Source organism: Diorhabda carinulata, chromosome 3, assembly GCF_026250575.1.
Source record: "Diorhabda carinulata isolate Delta chromosome 3, icDioCari1.1, whole genome shotgun sequence".
Lineage (NCBI taxonomy): Eukaryota > Metazoa > Arthropoda > Insecta > Coleoptera > Chrysomelidae > Diorhabda > Diorhabda carinulata.
In genome coordinates this window covers 1,964,414-1,987,270 of record NC_079462.1, presented here as the reverse complement: position 1 = coordinate 1,987,270, position 22,857 = coordinate 1,964,414, and the positions used below count along the sequence as shown (strand labels likewise).

The 22,857-nt window shown below is 33.0% G+C and overlaps 1 protein-coding gene across 11 annotated transcripts in view; it reads left to right on the top strand.

Annotated features, from left to right (window-relative positions):
- Positions 1-22,857, top strand: part of LOC130891983 (protein still life, isoforms C/SIF type 2) — a 142,466-nt gene that overhangs the window by 112,341 nt on the left and 7,268 nt on the right. For 9 of the 11 annotated variants that reach the window (XM_057797137.1, XM_057797134.1, XM_057797136.1 and 6 more), the window contains 10 exons: positions 4,393-4,524; positions 10,237-10,419; positions 11,027-11,227; positions 13,245-13,472; positions 19,971-20,157; positions 20,215-20,481; positions 20,561-20,856; positions 21,868-22,062; positions 22,127-22,235; positions 22,294-22,473. In XM_057797137.1, the coding sequence (XP_057653120.1) occupies positions 4,393-4,524; positions 10,237-10,419; positions 11,027-11,227; positions 13,245-13,472; positions 19,971-20,157; positions 20,215-20,481; positions 20,561-20,856; positions 21,868-22,062; positions 22,127-22,235; positions 22,294-22,473 (1,978 nt within the window). The remainder of the gene's footprint in view (positions 1-4,392; positions 4,525-10,236; positions 10,420-11,026; positions 11,228-13,244; positions 13,473-19,970; positions 20,158-20,214; positions 20,482-20,560; positions 20,857-21,867; positions 22,063-22,126; positions 22,236-22,293; positions 22,474-22,857) is intronic. The other 2 variants (XM_057797140.1, XM_057797141.1) reach the window with 1 other exon arrangement.

Genomic DNA, 22,857 nt, shown 5'->3' with positions numbered 1-22,857 from the left:
TATGTGAAATCTTTGAAGTCAGATAAAAAATGAATAAACAAATATTTTTCGAGTTTTTTCAGTTCCAAAATGTTCGTTTTTTTGTGTAGATTAACAAAAAAAATATATGAACTACGTTTGATGCTTCGGAAAAAAGTTATGAACGATTATATACGAGGAAGAACGTTTATAATCACATTCAAAATCATAAAATTATGTGAAATCTTTGAAGTCAGATAAAAAATGAATAAACAAATATTTTTCGAGTTTTTTCTGTTCCAAAATGTTCGTTTTTTTATGTAGATTGACAAAAAAAATATATGAACTACGTTTGATGCTTCGGAAAAAAGTTATGAACGATTACATACGAGGAAGAACGTTTATAATCACATTCAAAATCATAAAATTATGTGAAATCTTTGAAGTCAGATAAAAAATGAATAAACAAATATTTTTCGAGTTTTTTCTGTTCCAAAATGTTCGTTTTTTTATGTAGATTGACAAAAAAAATATATGAACTACGTTTGATGCTTCGGAAAAAAGTTATGAACGATTATATACGAGGAAGAACGTTTATAATCACATTCAAAATCATAAAATTATGTGAAATCTTTGAAGTCAGATAAAAAATGAATAAACAAATATTTTTCGAGTTTTTTCTGTTCCAAAATGTTCGTTTTTTTATGTAGATTGACAAAAAAAATATATGAACTACGTTTGATGCTTCGGAAAAAAGTTATGAACGATTATATACGAGGAAGAACGTTTATAATCACATTCAAAATCATAAAATTATGTGAAATCTTTGAAGTCAGATAAAAAATGAATAAACAAATATTTTTCGAGTTTTTTCTGTTCCAAAATGTTCGTTTTTTTATGTAGATTGACAAAAAAAATATATGAACTACGTTTGATGCTTCGGAAAAAAGTTATGAACGATTATATACGAGGAAGAACGTTTATAATCACATTCAAAGTCATAAAACTATATGAAATCTTTGAAGTCAGATAAAAAATGAATAAACAAATATTTTTCGAGTTTTTTCTGTTCCAAAATGTTCGTTTTTTTGTGTAGATTAACAAAAAAAATATATGAACTACGTTTGATGTTTCGTAAAAAAGTTATGAACGATTATATACGAGGAAGAACGTTTATAATCACATTCAAAGTCATAAAACTATATGAAATCTTTGAAGTCAGATAAAAAATGAATAAACAAATATTTTTCGAGTTTTTTCTGTTCCAAAATGTTCGTTTTTTTGTGTAGATTAACAAAAAAAATATATGAACTACGTTTGATGTTTCGTAAAAAAGTTATGAACGATTATATACGAGGAAGAACGTTTATAATCACATTCAAAGTCATAAAACTATATGAAATCTTTGAAGTCAGATAAAAAATGAATAAACAAATATTTTTCGAGTTTTTTCTGTTCCAAAATGTTCGTTTTTTTGTGTAGATTAACAAAAAAAATATATGAACTACGTTTGATGTTTCGTAAAAAAGTTATGAACGATTATATACGAGGAAGAACGTTTATAATCACATTCAAAGTCATAAAACTATATGAAATCTTTGAAGTCAGATAAAAAATGAATAAACAAATATTTTTCGAGTTTTTTCTGTTCCAAAATGTTCGTTTTTTTATGTAGATTGACAAAAAAAATATATGAACTACGTTTGATGCTTCGGAAAAAAGTTATGAACGATTATATACGAGGAAGAACGTTTATAATCACATTCAAAGTCATAAAACTATATGAAATCTTTGAAGTCAGATAAAAAATGAATAAACAAATATTTTTCGAGTTTTTTCTGTTCCAAAATGTTCGTTTTTTTGTGTAGATTAACAAAAAAATATATGAACTACGTTTGATGTTTCGTAAAAAAGTTATGAACGATTATATACGAGGAAGAACGTTTATAATCACATTCAAAGTCATAAAACTATATGAAATCTTTGAAGTCAGATAAAAAATGAATAAACAAATATTTTTCGAGTTTTTTCTGTTCCAAAATGTTCGTTTTTTTATGTAGATTGACAAAAAAAATATATGAACTACGTTTGATGCTTCGGAAAAAAGTTATGAACGATTATATACGAGGAAGAACGTTTATAATCACATTCAAAGTCATAAAACTATATGAAATCTTTGAAGTCAGATAAAAAATGAATAAACAAATATTTTTCGAGTTTTTTCTGTTCCAAAATGTTCGTTTTTTTGTGTAGATTAACAAAAAAAATATATGAACTACGTTTGATGTTTCGTAAAAAAGTTATGAACGATTATATACGAGGAAGAACGTTTATAATCACATTCAAAGTCATAAAACTATATGAAATCTTTGAAGTCAGATAAAAAATGAATAAACAAATATTTTTCGAGTTTTTTCTGTTCCAAAATGTTCGTTTTTTTGTGTAGATTAACAAAAAAATATATGAACTACGTTTGATGTTTCGTAAAAAAGTTATGAACGATTATATACGAGGAAGAACGTTTATAATCACATTCAAAGTCATAAAACTATATGAAATCTTTGAAGTCAGATAAAAAATGAATAAACAAATATTTTTCGAGTTTTTTCTGTTCCAAAATGTTCGTTTTTTTGTGTAGATTAACAAAAAAAATATATGAACTACGTTTGATGTTTCGTAAAAAAGTTATGAACGATTATATACGAGGAAGAACGTTTATAATCACATTCAAAGTCATAAAACTATATGAAATCTTTGAAGTCAGATAAAAAATGAATAAACAAATATTTTTCGAGTTTTTTCTGTTCCAAAATGTTCGTTTTTTTGTGTAGATTAACAAAAAAAATATATGAACTACGTTTGATGTTTCGTAAAAAAGTTATGAACGATTATATACGAGGAAGAACGTTTATAATCACATTCAAAGTCATAAAACTATATGAAATCTTTGAAGTCAGATAAAAAATGAATAAACAAATATTTTTCGAGTTTTTTCTGTTCCAAAATGTTCGTTTTTTTGTGTAGATTAACAAAAAAAATATATGAACTACGTTTGATGTTTCGTAAAAAAGTTATGAACGATTATATACGAGGAAGAACGTTTATAATCACATTCAAAGTCATAAAACTATATGAAATCTTTGAAGTCAGATAAAAAATGAATAAACAAATATTTTTCGAGTTTTTTCTGTTCCAAAATGTTCGTTTTTTTATGTAGATTGACAAAAAAAATATATGAACTACGTTTGATGCTTCGGAAAAAAGTTATGAACGATTATATACGAGGAAGAACGTTTATAATCACATTCAAAGTCATAAAACTATATGAAATCTTTGAAGTCAGATAAAAAATGAATAAACAAATATTTTTCGAGTTTTTTCTGTTCCAAAATGTTCGTTTTTTTGTGTAGATTAACAAAAAAAATATATGAACTACGTTTGATGCTTCGTAAAAAAGTTATGAACGATTATATACGAGGAAGAACGTTTATTAAAAATCATAAAACTATAAGAAATCTCTAGGTGATATATTTCCCATTTTTTTTCATAAATTCGACGTAAAAACGAAGATTTAAAAAAAATTCATCAAAATCGGATGATTTTCCGATTTTCAAATGGCAAAAAACGAGTAGACTGCGAAAAGTATAAAATTACTCAAATCAAAAGTGAAAAAAAAAGTTTCAACTGAACAGAATCTAGAAATTTTGGTATAAATAATTTATTTCATGCATCTGAAAGCATCATACAATAATTTACAGAATTTAGTACTTTTATTATTTACGTAATCTCCTTTTATTTCCCCAGCAATGTTCAATAAGTTCGACACCCTTTTTTATAAAATAAGAATCGTCAAGCTCTTCAAAATAGCCATTAACTGCTGACATAACCTCAATCTTACGAGGTACCTGGTCTAACCTAGAGATGGCGGTAGTTTCTTGGAAAATACCATTGAATTAGAAAGTACACAATCTATACAAAATATATTTCAAAATTGAAGACTCCACGTTGTTTAATATTTGTTTGGCAGACATTAATAATAAATTTTTTCGATTTAACAGTTACGTCTGGAACTATTCTCGTAAATCCAGTTTATTCCAGCATAAATCTTAGGTATTGAAAGCTACTTACTTGTCCTATAAAGTTTCATTATAATTTTCTGTTAATTTTTTCATCAATATTTATAGAAAAAAAAATTATTAAAAATTAAAAAATTTTATAGGTAGTTTAAACATTTCAGTAAGTCAAATATAAATAAACCCTTCGAAAAAGGGTTTGAATTTTCTCTTATATCATTCTGGTTTTTTCCTATGATCATTATATCAGCTGAAAAGACGCACTAATGACATTTTTTATACAATTAACATAAAAAAATTACTTCTCCAACTAATTTCAAGGAAATAAACATTTTTTTATTGCGTTTTTTTATTATTCCAGGTAGAATTAGAGAATTGGGTGAATAGCATCCACAGTGCTTGCGCTGCGGCTTTTGCAAGACATCGAGGTAAAACAGGAACGCTGCATCTTCTACAAGAAGAAATATTTCGACTAGAAAAATCCATAGAAACGGTGAGTTTCTCGTTTATAGTTCAACGAACCGTTAAAAAGTCATTTAAAGACACTTTTCTGTTTCATAACCTTAAAATTTCGTTTAGAATCGAGAAATGTTCATCGAACTTTTAAGATGGTCCTCGTATATACATCCATACATCGAATAACAAATTTCATTATCGTGTCTGAGCTTCGCTTTCAATTGCGTATCGTTCTAAATCGTTTTTCATTCAATTACGTCAATTTTTAAATCATTTGATGATTCGTTAATTGAATAAATAAATTTTTGTATAAAAAAAAATGTTTTTCCAAATAAATTGAATTATACGAAAATTTTCTACGGCAGAATCAACCGATCGCTCTCCTTGAGTCATAATTCAAACTTCCAAGGACTTGAAGGACTATTTTCTTGGATATTTCCCAAAGTTTTTAAAAGTTACTGGATGTTCGGAAAATTTGCGGAAAGTTTCTAGAGAATCGGATTTTTATGGCAAATACGAATAAGTAGTTTCCCGAGGGAATAATATTATTGACGCCTTTTGGTTTTAGTTTCTAAAATTATTATTGCATTCTAGTTAGTTAGAAAAAAGCATTTTTCGTAGGTTCCGAATGAATTACTGATCGATAGTCTCGCAAAATCGCAAAAACCTGATAACAGCTAAACTGATTTGGCTACCAACTAATATTTCGATCCATTCTCTATGTACGTGTAATGCAAAAAGGATTCCTTCTGTTTATTTTGAGTTTTTTGTATACAAAAGTTTAGGTTTTTCATTTGTGAATTGAGTTAATACGAAATCTACCGGGTCAGCCAGTGATTCGTAAAAAACATTGATGTTGAAACATCGATGATTGGAAAAGTGAAATATCGAAGTTTATCAACGATATATCGATGTTTTTTCAGAAGAAATAATACAATCTTTGATCAATATTGATTGAGAAAGAAACTATTGAAAATTCAAAAATTTTGTAGGTAGTTTAAACATTTCAATAAGTCAGATATTACGTGACGGTGCAAAATAAACCTACTCAAAAACTCATTTCCTTTGAAAAAGTTATATGAAGTAAATTTCTTATTTATTGAAGTTGAAAGCGTGAAAAATTAGAAAAAATGAGAAATTATGAAGAAGATGAATAACTTTCAAAGTTTCATTACAATTTTTTTAAATTTTTATCAATATTAAAAGAAAAAATATTAAAAATTAAAAAATTTTGTAAGTAGTTTAAACATTTCAAACATTTTGTAGGTAGTTTAAACATTTCAGTAAGTCAGATATTGTGTGACGGTGTAAAATAAACCTACACAAAAACTCATTTCCTTTGAAAAAGTTATATGAAGTAAATTTCCTATTTACTGAAGTTGAAAGCGTGAAAAATAAAAAGAAATCGATAATATAAAGAAAATGAATAACTTTCAGAGTTTCATTATAATATTTTTTTAATTTTTTATCAATATTTAATGAAAAAGAAATCGTTAAAAATTAGAAAATTTTGTAGGTAGTTTAAACATTTCAAACATTTTGTAGGTAGTTTAAACATTTCAGTATGTCATATATTACGTGACGGTGCAAAATAAACCTACTCAAAAACTCATTTCCTTTGAAAAAGTTATATGAAGTAAATTTCTTATTTATTGAAGTTGAAAGCGTGAAAAATTAGAAAAAATGAGAAATTATGAAGAAGATGAATAACTTTCAAAGTTTCATTACAATTTTTTTAAATTTTTATCAATATTAAAAATTAAAAAATTTTGTAAGTAGTTTAAACATTTCAAACATTTAGTAGGTAGTTTAAACATTTCAGTAAGTCAGATATTGTGTGACGGTGTAAAATAAACCTACACAAAAACTCATTTCCTTTGAAAAAGTTATATGAAGTAAATTTCCTATTTACTGAAGTTGAAAGCGTGAAAAATAAAAAGAAATCGATAATATAAAGAAAATGAATAACTTTCAGAGTTTCATTATAATATTTTTTTAATTTTTTATCAATATTTAAAGAAAAAGAAATCGTTAAAAATTAGAAAATTTTGTAGGTAGTTTAAACATTTCAAACATTTTGAAGGTAGTTTAAACATTTCAGTAAATCAGATATTGCGTGATGGTATAAAATAAACCTACTCAAAAACTCATTTCCTTTGAAAAAGTTACATGAAGTAAATTTCCTATTTACTGAAGTTGAAAGCGTGAAAAATAAAAAGAAATCGATAATATAAAGAAAATGAATAACTTTCAGAGTTTCATTATAATATTTTTTTAATTTTTTTATCAATATTTAAAGAAAAAGAAATCATTAAAAATTAGAAAATTTTGTAGGTAGTTTAAACATTTCAAACATTTTGTAGGTAGTTTAAACATTTCAAACATTTTGTAGGTAGTTTAAACATTTCAGTAAGTCAGATATTGCGTGACGGTGTAAAATAAACCCTCTAAAACGTAGATTTCCGAACTCATTTCCCTTGAAAATTTATACGAAGTAAATTTCTTATTTATAGAAGTTGAGAGCTTAACAAATTAAAAAAAAAATGAGAAAGTGTAAAGAAGATGAATAACTTCCAGAGTTTCATTTTCATAAACCACATCGTGGTATAATTATTTCTGGGTAAAACTCATTTCGCCCCCGAAAAACAGTGAACCGTTCAAATGCACACAGGAGTAAATTTATGGAAACAACAGAATGAGGCTCTATAAATTTTCCCATATTCGTTTTCTACGGCAGCGGAATGAACATGTGCTAAACAAATAGTTTGTTTGCGAGTGGAATAAAACATGTTTATTAAATTCGTTCATCCGAATCGAGAAGAAAACGTGAAGGATCGCAGGTGTTTCTTTGAGGTCGAACAACTTTTCAAAGGAAATTAACACTTTTATATCCAACCACAGATAAAAAAGAGTAGAGGGAGTGAATTGGAAATACAGAGCGATCTAAAAAAGTTGATCCCGTCTAATTAACACAATTAAAAGCCTTACAAGTTAACGAATCTAGTTTCAAATAAATCGAACGCCCACCATACAGCCCTGATTTGTCCCCGTTCGACTGTTTTTTCTTCGCAAAAACGAAAATCGAGTTATTGGCTAAAATATTAGTTAACGAAGTTTCCTATCCAACATCCACACAGAATTTATAATCATTAATATATACCACAGTATTTATTGATATAATAAGGGCTTTTAACAAGATGTATCCCGGAATTTTGTGTAGAAATATGTGAAAATATGGGAAAAAACGTTCAAGCATGGCGTCCTAATTCTTTTTAGAATAGAAGCTCTCGCAGTATAACAATTATCACAAAAAATAAATGCGTTTCGTAGGACACTTAAGACCATGCTCCATTTCACATGAAAATCGTAATTTTCCCGAGACCGACTTTTCTTTTATATAGATCCTGTTATTTAGACTGCTTTCTGGAAAGCCACCAGCCAACATTTATTGAAAATCTGGGGTTATAAAGAAAACTTGTTGTTATTTGAAGGCATTGCTTCGATTTTCATATACGAGGCGGGGTTTTAATCCATAATTTTGTAATAAAATTGGAACAACCCCTTTTGGGAACCAACATTTTCTCAAACAACGTAAAAAACAACGTTGAAAATTAGTCCTAAGCAAATATCGAATATTTTAATAATTGACGTCTTTCCGCCAGGTCAAACATTTATCAATGAACATATTTATTGAAATGCCATTGAGGAATTGTGGTAATAGTCAATAGTCAATCAGATCTGGACTATACGGTGGATTAAGAAGCAATTCAAAGTGAAATTCGTTCGATTTATCGACTTGTGAATCGGTACATTGTCTTGGTGACGCAGAGGTTTTTTCTTCGACATATAAGGTCGATTTTCGCATCCAACAACTCTATATGGTATTCCGTATTGATTTTTTCTCCAATAATCCATGTGCATCCCAAAATACTGAAGCCATAACCTTCCCAACTGATTCTGTGCCTTTGGTCGCTTCGAGCCCGGTTCACCGGCTGTAGTCCACTAAAACGATGATCGTTTTGATTTAAGAGCGAAGTGATGGATCCATGTTTCATCCATTGTCACATATTGAGCCAAAAAAATTCGATTTATTACTGCTCTGAATCAGCAACACTTTATTTTTGATCGACTGTGAATAAACGCGGAACCCATTTTGAAAAAAGCTTCCTCATAGTCAAATGCTCATGCAAAATCTTAAAAAAACTGCCTTCTGATATCTCCAGGGCATCAGCTGTCTCACGCAATTTCAATTTACGATTAGACATGACCAATTCGTGGACTTTTTTGATGTTTTCTGGAGTAACCACCACCGCCACGACATTTAACATCATCGGTGTCTGTACGACCATGTTTAAATTCACCATACCATTAATAAATAGTTCTAGTCGATGAAGCATAGTCTGGATTATACTTTTGAGGCAATTGCTGAGCTTGCACAATATTTTTTTGTCATCGAGAAGCAATTATAAATGGTCTTGAAGATAACAAAAATAGTTTCACTTAAACAACTGTCATTTTTTTCTAATTAATCGAAATGTCAAGAAATTTGACACATAGTCTTTTTAAAGTTGGTACTACTGATAAACGTCATATAGATTTGACAATTGACAGTTAACCACTCAAATTATTGTGTGATTTATAAGTAAAAATGTGTAAACTGAAGTTGCATAAAAATCGAAACATACTTAGTGGATATACCTCAGATTCACCCTCTTATATGTAATATTACCCTTTCTGGAATCGACTAAATACTCGTATTTCAAACTAAAAGGAAACGGTGACGTAGGACGTCGCAAACAACTGGATGAAATAAGAAAATTTCTATATTTAGAACAAAAATTCCGCTTTTGTTTTTAGCTTAATGATTGTTCTTAACATCGTTACTTTTCAAATTGGAAAAAAGAATAATTAGGTTGCGCCAAATGAATGTTTGAAAAATGGGAATATTAAATCCAATATTACATAAAGGGCTGACAGTGGGGTGCACACGAAAATTTGGTTTACAAAAAGCAATTATCAGTCGAATAAATGATTTATATCTATGTTACATTGACTACAAGAAGGCATTCGACAGTGTACGACAACACAAATTTAAGGGGAAATCAATATAATGAAAATTTTTTGATTTTATCATCTCGAAATCATTAATCTATTCAGTGTACGCTTTTCCTAGCTTCCGATCGCTTTTCCGTGGATCGAATTATTCGAGGCGCCGTTTCGGGGTCCGTCGAGGACGACGGGCATTGTTCTGCATCACGATAAATATACAAATCCCCTCGCTTCGTTTCTAGTTTAAATTAAAACCAATTTAGTTTGTGGTTCACTTGAAATTCTCGCACAAATCATCCAGGAATATTTCTCCAGGTCTTCTGTAGACTCGACATCTTCTACGAGAGTTACCGGTCTCTTGGTAAACTGATCAAGGCACTGCCTTTCCGCTATAGGGCGAACCCCTCCAGAGTAGAATCAAATATCGCTAAAATTTTCTTTTTGATGGAAATCCGCGGTTTGTAAACGGATTGACGTTTGGTGGTGGTTGGTCAGGTAGATAATCTGGTATAAAGGTCAATTATCCCTAATTAGTATCGAAATGGTGGTTGGTATTGGACTGTGAGAGTAAGAAACGTTGCAGGGGTGTCGTTCGGCTTTACCGGTCTTATACTAATTTAGGTACATCGTCTCTCTTTTTTAAGGGGATCCGGAAACGGAAGTTCCCCGTTTCTAATTTTGAATATTTTTCTTGTTTCAGGATTATAAATTGAAACATATGGCGGAGATGCAACAGACGGTGTTTAACGACGGCGAGACACGTCAACAAATAGCTAACCAGGTCGTACAATGGGAGGAAAATTTGGAGAAATTGCATTGCGAACAATTCAGACTCAGATGTTACATGGCGAGTTTACAAAGCGGGGAATTACCAAATCCCAAAGTACGCATATTCTTTTAATGTTGTCATCAATCTTCTTTCCCCTCGGCTGGTTATAAACGACGAAACAATTGATTTGACGGCGTCTTTATTCCAACATCTTGTGTCGGGACGTTAAATATATTAATCTAGTTTTATCAATTCGAAAAACAAGAATCGGATCCGCACGGAACCTTGTCAATCATTGAAGGCCTAAGGAAAAGTTGCTTTGCGAGAAAACACAAAAATTTTCAGCTCTATAAACTTTTCCCGACGACGTTCGATACCTTTCGAAAGGTATCGAATGGTCGCCATGGATTTGCGACGACCACCAAGTTTGAGAACAGAAAATAATCCGAATCAATCACGGATTTCTGATGGAAACGTCTTCACGACGCCGTTTTTATTCAATTCTGAGCTTTCTATTCAATACTTGGATGTTTTTGGACAAAGTCTTGTAGATATAACAGCTTCAAATGAAATTGACACAATCAGAAATTGGAGTTAATTTGAATAGCTGTTGTCATTATTTACATAAGTACTTTACATAACTGAAATATGAAGGTGACGTTTCCTAATGTCAAGTGTCACGTTCGATTACGTAATTAGATAAATTTTATTTTGATTACAGTCTCTATTGACGCACGTATCTAGAGCAACAAAGAATACGCTTAACAAACTCGGAGTGTTCACCGTTTCGTCATTCCACGCCTTCATTTGCGCCAGGAGTCCGTCTCTTCTCAACAACCTGCTAGCAGGAAGAGGCGCCACCAAGAGAAGACCTCCGATGTTGAGCAGATCTAACAGTGGATCTAGTAGAAAATCGTTACAAGTAAGTATCAATGGTAGTTATCAGATGGATGGATTGGACGATGTAGAAACGAAATTTTACAATTTTAACGACGGTACGAAGATGGATTTTGAAAATAATATACTGTTAGATTGAGACGCCTCTTTAGTATCGAGCGGGTAATTTTGAATTAATAAATTATTCATATATTCTTGAACGAAACATGATGAATCAGCCGAATGAGAAACTTTCCTAATAAATGTCTCTTATCCATTCAGAACAAGCTTCTCTCTGTCTTGGATCTCAATTTCGAATAAATTATCCCGAATAAAAAGTTTTATCTTCTTATATTCGAGAATATGCCGCTACATGTCGAAAAATTGAACAAAACGTGATTTAGTCACTGGTATTATCGGAATTTACTACTTTCGTTAATGCACTGGAGCAATTTGGGGATTCATTTGCCATCGAGAAGTGGATTGAATGAAAATTGCGATGAATGGATTGGAGAGAATGAGAGGAGTGTGATTATAGTGAAGTAGAAATACCAAGGGTTTCGAAATGTATAACTGCAAAAAGAAAAATGAAAAACGCGTAAACATTTGTCTCTAGAGACTATTTTTTTCTAAAATATCAACTCAAGATACTGTATATTACAAAAAACCGAACCGTCATTTGTCATTAGAGAATTTATCTTTCAACAGCAAACCGTCATTTGTCTTTTTGGACTGTCTTTTTCTGTAACCAACTGTCATTTGTCATTAGAGATTGTTTTACGCAAAAATATACATTCATTTGTGCTTAGAGACAATTTTTCGTAAACATAAACTGTCATTTGTGTTTAGAGATTGTCTTCTACAAAAATAAACTGTCATTTGTCCTCTAAAAACTGTCTGCTACCAACGCTGACCATCAATTATCTTTAGACACTGTTTCTTATAAAATCAAAACATCGCTTGTCTGACAGGAGTTTTTTTTTTCAAAAACGGACCTTCATTTGTCATTAAAGATTGTTTTTCGCAAAAATAAAGTGTCATTTGTCATTAGAGACCGTTTTTCGCAAAAACAAACTGTCATTTATGTTTAGAGACTGTAGTTTTCAAAAATAAACTGTCATTTGTGTTTAGAGACTGTCTTCTATAAAAATAAACTGTCATTTGTGTTTAGAGACTATATTCTACAAAAATAAAGTGTCATTTGTCATTAGAGACCGTTTTTCGCAAAAACAAACTGTCATTTGTGATTAGAGACTGTCTTCTACAAAAATACACTGTCATTTGTCTTTAAAAACTCTGATACAAAAGCAAACTATGTTTCTCTACACAATGTTTTATACAGAAATTAAAACGTAAGTTGTCTCTCAGGACTTCCTTTTTCAAAAACCGACCCTCATATGTTATTAGATTGTTTTTCGCAAAAATCAACTGTCTTTTGTCATTAGAGGCCATCTTCTATAAAAATAAAACATCAATTGTTCCTCAGGACTTTGTTTTTTCGAAGGAATTCGTCATTTATCTTTTAGGACCTAGTCTTTGTTAGAAGCCAACCTTTAATTGACCTTATAGACTATTTCTTTTAAGAAAAAATTGCCGATGAAGATGGTCAGAATGTTAATATTAATGATGAACTAGATATAGACTTAATTTGTTTCCATAGGGTGTTTCAGAATTCGAAATAATGGCGATATAAACTCACTGGAATCAACTAAGAAGTTTTCATTGGTTATAATTTGGTTTATAAGATTTTTCAACGCCCTATATACTAAATTCTTCACCTTTTCATAATAATATAAGGTTATTATGTTATGAGGAATATTCAAATATCATAATAATAAATATTTAGCACGACCGAAGTTGAATTTTAACATTTTTTCGATTTTTGTTTCGTTTAGAGGGGGTAAGATCAGGTGTTTTTACTGTCCATAACTTGAGCTCATTGTGATCTCAAAAACGGGACAAAATGAGACTTTAGTTTTTCACATGTTCATGAAGGGCCTTAAAATAGAAAAATCCTTTATACAGATTGTCCTCGTGGAAATAACGAGTTTTACGTGTTGCAGATCAATTCCCGAGAAGAATCCGAGAAAAGTGTCAAAGTTTCATTACCTGATGCTTCAATGGCGACCGTCTACGTACGCGAATCAATGTCGGTGGAAGAATTTCTGGCTAGCGCTTGCGCGAGAAAAAATTTAAACCCGACCGAACATTTTATACGCGTTAAAAAAAGAAAAGAGATGGAGGACCACAATTACTTCGTACCGCATCGCAGCGATTTAATAGAAACATACGTAAGTACTTTAGTATTAACTATAGTTCGAGTAAATTACCTCGAGATGGCGTTTTAAACCTCATATAAACGTTAGTGAATTCAAAAATCGGAGTAGATCGAAACTTCAATTTTCACGTATTATTTTAGACTGATTTTCATAGAAAAAAGTGATTAAATCACGAAAAAAAAACATTATAAATCATTTAGGCCTTTTTGTTATAAATTTAAAAAGAGATTCTCCATTTAAGGAATCTCATCGCTTAAAACTGATTAATATTCAATAGGAAGTAATTATCCCGCAATCTTGAATTGACTATCAATTAGTTTTTTCGGGATTATGGATGCTTAATTGGGAAAAAAATCAATTTCCTTTTAAGGACTATTCTATTTTCCCTCATTTCAATATTCACCAACGATTTTTTTACCAATAAACTTGAACAGCACATTTTCGAATTATCGTTCAGTCTCTGACGACGATAAGTTGATCAACAAAACGTCAGACGATATACGGGGTCTGTTCTAAAAGTAGTAGATCTGGTTTGGAACGGCGGTTAGCTCCAAGGCTTTGTATTGTGATCCTTGGTCGAAAAACCTCGTCACGAAGTATCAAGGATCAAATTTTGAGATTCGCGACATGATTCAAGAGGTCTACGATGTCGCTTAAGCTGTTCCGAGAAGGTAAGACTCGATAACCGCTCCGGATGCCCTTCGACCAGCACGAACACGCCATTTTATCGAAGAATAATCATGGGATTGGTATCAGAATGATTGCTGATGAATTTATCAATCCTCTAACCCAAGTTTTTGAATAAACTCAACCAAGAGTTGAAGGTTAATACCAAATACTCAAGATCAACACCAAAAACTATCTGTGAATTTTTAGAACACCCTATATAATTTAATTCGTGATTCACCCCATTTATACCTTACAAAAATCGTTTTGCCAATCAAGGAAGGGAGGAATTTATTTTGTTACAAACCCACTTCAAACTTTGCGATACGGAATTTGAAAGGGTCCCCAAGGTCGCACCCATACCTTGACATCATCCCCTTTTTGAATTCGGATTCTTTATCGAATGTAATAGGGTCGAAATAGGGTTTTCCCGTCGTTTTTCGTACTCATTTAAGGCTATGTATTGAATGTGGGGACCATAGAATATCTATCGTTTCTTTTCCAGTTTTTCCTTAAGAAAATTCAGTATTTTTTATCAAACTATAAAGCAACAAGTCTTCTCTCTACGAAGGGTGATTCATTACAAAAATACCGAGTTTATTAGGTTGATATTCACTATGATTCAATTGCGGCATCGTTTAATGCTGATCAAAAGCTCGGTCGCTCAAAAAATTCAATTAATATCGTAATCCGAGTCGATGCGTCTCGGTAAATGAAATATAGGCACACCAACAATAAAAATACAATCGACAGAATGAATTTCGTCGGTAGAACGTGTTTCTACGAAAGTAAAATCAAGTTTTCTCTCTCTATAGGGTAATTTATTACGAATATACCGATTCTAAAGATAAATGTATGTAAAAGACGTTTATTAAGTCGGTATTCACTATGATTTAATTGCGGCATCGTTTAATGCTGATCAAAAGCTCGGGAAAGGTGTTGTGTAGCGTGTTTTGAGACATAACCTCGTAAAAAATCACTGTGAAACTTGTCTACCAATCAAAAGACGCGATTCCTCAGTAATCCTAAGCGTAGTTTCCTCTTTATCTTTGTAAATTGGACAGAGAGCATCTTGCGCGAAGCCCAACGTCGTAAGATACTTAACCTCAAACCAATTGAAGGTATTCGATGATCAGACTGTCCCTCAGTACTTAGACGGTGTTCTGAGGCTGGTTTTGTCGCGTCGTGGTTAACCGCTACTTGTTTAGAAATAAATCTCGACTTTTCAAGTCCATTAGATGTTTGTTTCACCGAAAAATCGACAGATGTCTCTCGCAACCAAATTATTATCATAATGTACATTAATGTCTAACAACAGATGTTAGTCATATTTATAGCCTTCAAGCTATTATTCCAAGTATAATTATACCAAACATCTTGAACAGTTTTATCTTATGTATACGCCAGAAAGCGGAAATTAAACTTCTGGTTTTACGGATACAAACAGTCTAATCTTAACTTTATACAAGGCGATTCTTCAAAGAAAGTAGGTCTCTAGTTTAGTTCACGTTGTTTAAAATAGAACAGTCGGTAGGTTAGATGAAAAAAGATCGGGTATAAGTCCGGCAACGCTGTCTATAACACGTACTAATCGAGCGGATGCGTTTTCTGAATTAATAACCGATACAATGAAATTGTTTACCGAATTTTCAAACTTGTAGCTACTAATTTGTTCAACAGTACGGAAGTGGTACCAGAAATTCTCAAAATCGGGCTCTGTTGCCGACGCGCTGTATTCTGGACGATCGGTATATGTGAAAAGTAGCGAAAATATGGAACTAATCGAAGAAACTTGCAGGGGAAACTTCATATATAGCGTCCGCGTCGCAGGTATTGGTGCGAGAGATCTCGTAGGTCCTTTTTTGAGAATCAAGATATATCTCTCGCGAAAATCCGTTATTTCATTCAGTATGACGGTGCTTCGCCGCGCTACGGGTTTTGTATGCGAGAGTATGGATAAACAGATGTTACTCTTTGATTTCTTCGCGTGGGTTCTTCTTAAGGACCGCGTTTTTGCAACAGGACCACGCAGTGCATTTTCCTGTGAAGGTTTGGGGTGATTTTTCTTGGTATTGGGATGGTTAATTTAGGGCTGCGTTTGGTGGACGTGTCCGCGATGTAATGCGGGTGAAATTTAATATGGGAGTTTTGGATTGGAACGAAGCGCTAATAGACTGTAGCGACTGAACGGGGAGGTGGATAATTCGGATAGGGGTGGTTTATAGTACGATTAATTAGGGTGAAAAACCATTTCTGTCACTTGGCGAGTGAATGACTTATCACTATAAGTATATACTGAACACAAGTTACAGTTAAATATTTTTCTTTTATAAAATCTCATAAAACTTGCGTTGAAATCAATTTCCTCGACGCAATTCGATTTTCCATCGGAAACAAAAACTCACTTCCCACTGCACTCACTTCCGTTCCATTATAAGTTATTTGAAAAACTTTTCGATTTCGATTTCGATGTTTCTCGTTCCGCTCGATTTGGAAATGAAAAATTTCTTGTTTGACGATCGACTATTGGTGTAATTGCTTTGTGGTTTGGAAATAAGTAGTTTTCCAAGTTATCGGAAACGCGTGTTTGAGGAAATTGCTATTTTCAGTTTGTCTGTGTATGATTTCAGGCGACTTTTGAACATTTAAATAAGTAATTTGTTTGTTACGAATTTTCTTTTTGAATTTTCCGTATTTAGTTGCTTTCCATCCTTCAGTTTCGAATCAAATTCCACCAAAAAACGTTCAATTGGTTTCAGCAGAGGCAGTTTAGGAGGCGGAAGCTCCCACAACGTTTTTTTCATAATGAGAAGCCGCTAAGTCTAGAGAAAACTCTGAACTGGATCTAACATGTTCTTTTCCATATATTTTGTTGGTTCTCAGATTATATGGGCGCCGATTTTGAACTAGATTCTGTTCTTTTAGAATGTTGGTTAAATATTTCTCAATTATCATGAATTTATTGTCCAATTTGCGCAAACTGATTCCCAGTTTTCCTGGAATCGCTTTTACCAAAAGTACTCTGTTCTTTTCATCGAAAAACCTGTTTCAACACGCCGACATGTATCGTCAATTGTTTGTCTGGCTACGGTTTTTTTGTCGCAAAATACAAAATTCTTAATCACAATTTGTCTTTCGTTTTTTGATGTTTTCGTTAGTTAAGACTGTTTTTCGGTAATTAAGGTACAATTAGGAATTGAAAATAAAACAAAATTACATGAAAAAAAGTTTATTGACAACATCTACAATCAAATATTTTGGCGTTTCTCAAAATTATACCGATCGTGAATCGTTTCTAAAGAAAATAAAATTCAAAATAAGATAAAATTAAACGTTCAGTCACCAATCGAATATTTAAGTGGAGCAGTTGCTTATAATGTGATTATAGCAACTTATATAACCTTGTTCAGTCCCCAGTCCAATATTTAAGTGGAGTAGTTGCTTATAACGTGATTATAGCAACTTATATGACCTTGTTCAGTCACCAGTCCAATATTTAAGTGAAGTAGTTGCTTATAACGTGATTATAGCAACTTATATGACCTTGTTCAGTCACCAGTCCAATATTTAAGTGAAGTAGTTGCTTATAACGTGATTATAGCAACTTATATGACCTTGTTCAGTCACCAGTCCAATATTTAAGTGAAGTAGTTGCTTATAACGTGATTATAGCAACTTATATGACCATGTTCAGTCACCAATCGAATATTTAAGTGGAGCAGTTGCTTATAATGTGATTATAGCAACTTATATGACCTTGTTCAGTCACCAATCGAATATTTAAGTGCAGCAGTTGCTTATAACGTGATTATAGCAACTTATATGACCTTGTTCAGTCACCAATCGAATATTTAAGTGGAGCAGTTGCTTATAATGTGATTATAGCAACTTATATAACCTTGTTCAGTCCCCAGTCCAATATTTAAGTGGAGTAGTTGCTTATAACGTGATTATAGCAACTTATATGACCTTGTTCAGTCACCAGTCCAATATTTAAGTGAAGTAGTTGCTTATAACGTGATAATAGTAACTTATATGACCTTGTTCAGTCACCAGTCCAATATTTAAGTGAAGTAGTTGCTTATAACGTGATAATAGTAACTTATATGACCATGTTCAGTCACCAATCGAATATTTAAGTGGAGCAGTTGCTTATAACGTGATTATAGCAACTTATATGACCTTGTTCAGTCACCAGTCCAATATTTAAGTGGAGTAGTTGCTTATAACGTGATTATAGCAACTTATATGACCATGTTCAGTCACCAATCGAATATTTAAGTGGAGCAGTTGCTTATAATGTGATTATAGCAACTTATATGACCTTGTTCAGTCACCAGTCCAATATTTAAGTGGAGTAGTTGCTTATAACGTGATTATAGCAACTTATATGACCATGTTCAGTCACCAATCGAATATTTAAGTGGAGCAGTTGCTTATAATGTGATTATAGCAACTAATATGACCTTGTTCAGTCACCAGTCCAATATTTAAGTGGAGTAGTTGCTTATAACGTGACTATAGCAACTTATATGACCATGTTCAGTCACCAATCGAATATTTAAGTGGAGCAGTTGCTTATAATGTGATTATAGCAACTTATATGACCTTGTTCAGTCACCAATCGAATATTTAAGTGCAGCAGTTGCTTATAACGTGATTATAGCAACTTATATGACCTTGTTCAGTCACCAGTCCATTATTTAAGTGGAGCAGTTGCTTATAATGTGATTATAGCAACTTATATGACCTTGTTCAGTCACCAGTCCAATATTTAAGTGGAGCAGTTGCTTATAACGTGATTATAGCAACTTATATGTCCTTGTTCAGTCACCAATCGAATATTTAAGTGGAGTAGTTGCTTATAACGTGATTATAGCAACTTATATCACCTTGTTCAGTCACCAATCGAATATTTAAGTGGAGCAGTTGCTTATAATGTAATTATAGCAACTTATATGACCTTGTCCGGTCACCAGATCTTGTAGCACTACAGCACAAGTCTAGAGCACATCCTTTCAGTCGAAATGATAATGATTTTATCCCTTCTGTGATTGAATTTCGAATATGAAGCAGTATAATATACAAAAACCCTATTAGATTGTATTTTGTTACTGATTGCTAAATCTGAGCTGCGCAACTCCAGTTTTTTCGAGTTAATACTTGAAGTGTTGCTTAAACAGTAAGGGTCCTAGCATCGTCGAGTAAAAGGAAGAAACCTTCCCGTTCAACATATACATCTGTTCATGTCGATAGCTTCTATTATAATAACGATCTGCGTAAATGGTTTTCTCAATTCCAATTAGGATAATTTGTCCAGCAACTCTCGTACGTCGCTATTAATTAACCTCTACGTTATTCTACGAAAACGTTGAATTGAAAACCAAATACAAATCCTGAAAAGTTTCAACATCGACCTTTTGAAAATGTCTCGTTTGAAGCTGAACACGAGCGACTGTCAGCCTCTAACTTTTCGGGGATTTGAGATTATTTTCAAACGGTTTCACTAAATGGGAACTTGGGAAATTCCTACGGGAAGTCAGTATAATCATATAATACGCTCTATAAGGGCGATGTGACTTAAAGCCGGATTTGTTTCTCAATATAGGATACGGAAAGGATAAGTTTGATCAGGAACAGATTATAATAAGGACGTTTTTTTTTAATTATGTCATGATTACGTAAGGATTTTTAAAATCATTGTTTTGTATTCCAAAACGGCTGACGTTGCATCAACTGTATCCGGTAGGCAATTAAGAACGGCCGTTGGTTAAATCTCAGAGCATCTTGGTAGTGTTCGACGTCCACGTGTATCTCAGGTTCACTTTTTGACGTTTTTTCTAGTTGCAAACTCATGAAGTAGTCGAGGTCTGCGCCAAGATACTATACCAAGTGGAGCTATCCAGAAACACCTTGGAACAAATGTGGGGCTTCAGCGTCGAAGCCGAGCTGGTCGAAAACGCAGATCGACAAGATGAACTTTGTTGTTACGTAAGCAGAGTCGAAGACAAAAGCGTCGCCATGCAAAACGGTAAGTACCATCAAAAATATCACATATACAAAAAAAAAATTATTATCATTATTCCAGGTATCATTAAAAGTGACGAGATAATGGTAATTAACGGGGCCATCGTTTCCGATTTAGACATGATGTATCTAGAAAGTGTCCTACAAGAAGAATTATCTTTATGTATGATGATGAGGTCGTCAAGAACCGAACCGCCAGATCTCGCCGGCATCCTTCGTGCTACGGATGATATAATCGACAGTTTAGTATGTCCGCCGCCGCCTTCTGAACCGCCCGTTATCAGCGAGGAAATGATTTCCGGACTCATCGTACCAGCACCAGGTCGGAGTGAGTCTAGATAGTTTCGTTTATGATGTGCGCGTGTTCGTAAACACGAACTTTATCGAGTTTGTCTTATATTTTTCAGGTAAAGACAGATACTTGACCGATTCCGAGAACCCGTCTTCGTCTTTAACGGAATCGGGGATGAAAGTCACATCGAGAACGAATTCTTTCGAAATTGAAAACTTATTAAAGAGCGCCGAACAAGTCACGGGATTCTGTCGATCTCCCGTAGAATCTAGGAAAACTAATAGTCCCACGGGAAGCATAGTCAGTAATACGTCGCTGGCGGGTCTGACGCCTTCTAGACAACTTTCTGATGCGGAAAAAATGAGGAAAGTTATTTTGGAGTTGGTGGATACCGAAAAGGCTTACGTAAAGGTAAATACCTAACCGAACTTTTCTCCTTGGCTTCCAATAATAACATTAGGTTATATCTGAGACCTGTTCGAACAATTTTAATATTCGGGGATCAAAATGGTCGCTGCGAAGTTTTTTATTGGAGAAAATCGAATTTAAACATGTCTTCCTCTGAAAGAACAGCTTCAAAGTGATCCGCATAATTAAAGTCATCGTAACTCCAACCAAGAGCTTAGTTCATGCCAAGTTTGCGGTACGCAGGAAACTGGTCCTTCCATCATGGTATGATTACGTCGTTTTAAGCAACTTGTAGATTAAAGGACACAAGGATAAGACAAACAAAAAGCTCATAGTTCATAGTGGAATAGTGGGAGATCATCATTAACGAACTGGTATATGATTCCTAAGCAGCCAAGAGATAAAATGCGAAAGCTTGGTTGCGCTGCTGCATGTAAACTGCGTCCCAATAGCCGTTGTCGCGCTCCATCCATGACCAGCTGCAGATTTGATCGTTCCTCCGTCCACCGGGACCTACGTGCCAAAACGTTGTTCACTGGACGTAGAACCAGGGGATTTTGACCTCTAGAAAGGCTTTACTTGGACCTACGGGTTTGAAATCATGGGTGAAGGAGGATTGGAGGGCGAGGCAATCTTAGGATTCGGATTTGTTGAATTCTGAATCTACTCAGTATCTTTGGCCATCCTTCTTTATTTTCACCGCACTCCTCATGTTGCGTTTGAGCCAAAAGTGATGTTTTTAGGATAGTGGGTTCTGTGGTTGCTGAACCTTCGGAGGGAAAAGGATTATATGCCATGATCCTTGCCCTTACAGGGCCTTTCGAATTTCGCCGAGTAAATCTCGATACGATTACTCCCGCATGGGATTGAGACAATAAAAATGAACCTTTCCCTGTTGCTGGACCTCGTCAAAGTCCAATAGGTACTTGAAGAGGGGATTTCTTTTGAATAATATTTGTGTCGTACTAAAAGATGTGAATAAGGATGGTGAAGTTGCATTTTTTTTATTTCCAGCATCTCAATAACCTTTTAGAATACTATTTGGAACCGTTGAAAAAGGAGACGTTCCTTTCTAACGCAGAAATTAACGCCCTTTTTGGAAATATACAAGAAATCGTCACGTTCCAAAGACAATTTTTGAATAATCTGGAAGAAGCCGTCGCGCTGGAAAACGACTTTCATCGATTCGAACAGAGTAGCCAATTCAAGGTAACTTTATCGATGGTTTGTTTTTTCTAAATTTAACGCTAATCCAGTTTTTTTCTATGTACAGAATGTTTTATTTTCGATTGCCAGTTCTTTCCTATACTACGTGAACCACTTCAAACTATACAGTTCGTTCTGCGCGAGTCACAGCAAAGCGCAAAAAGTTCTACATCCTAGTACGTACGGTAATTAGTTCGTAAAAATCGTAAAATAGTCAAAGTTTTTCGTTTCCAGATGAAGGTAATCAAGCTCTTCAGGAATTTTTGATAGCCAGGAACCCGAAACAACAACATTCTTCAACATTAGAATCGTACTTAATCAAACCGATTCAAAGGATATTAAAATATCCTTTGCTTTTACAACAACTCAGGAATTTGACGGATCCTGATAGCGATGAACATCAACATTTATTAGGTGAGTAAAAACGGGAAAAGTTACGTAAATATTATTCTGAAAATACTCGTTTGTCAATTGATCTTCACATTTGCTACTGTAAGTTAGGTGCTGAGCTTGATGCTGATCAAAAGCTCGTTCTTAATTTTCTATCAGATTTTCTACGCTCCAATTATGATTTTAACGAATTCAGATCACAAACTCAAAAGTTTTAATCATTTCAAGTCTTCTCGTTATTCCTGGAGGGTTAAGGAGCTGGATTATATCAACAATATTGACTAAGTTGGCTACAGATTTGGCTACAAGTGTTTAATAATTGATTACCTTGCAACCAGATGCATTAAGCTTGTTATTTACTTTATTTTTCTTCTAGTGACCTTTCCATGATATTTCTGATTCGATGGA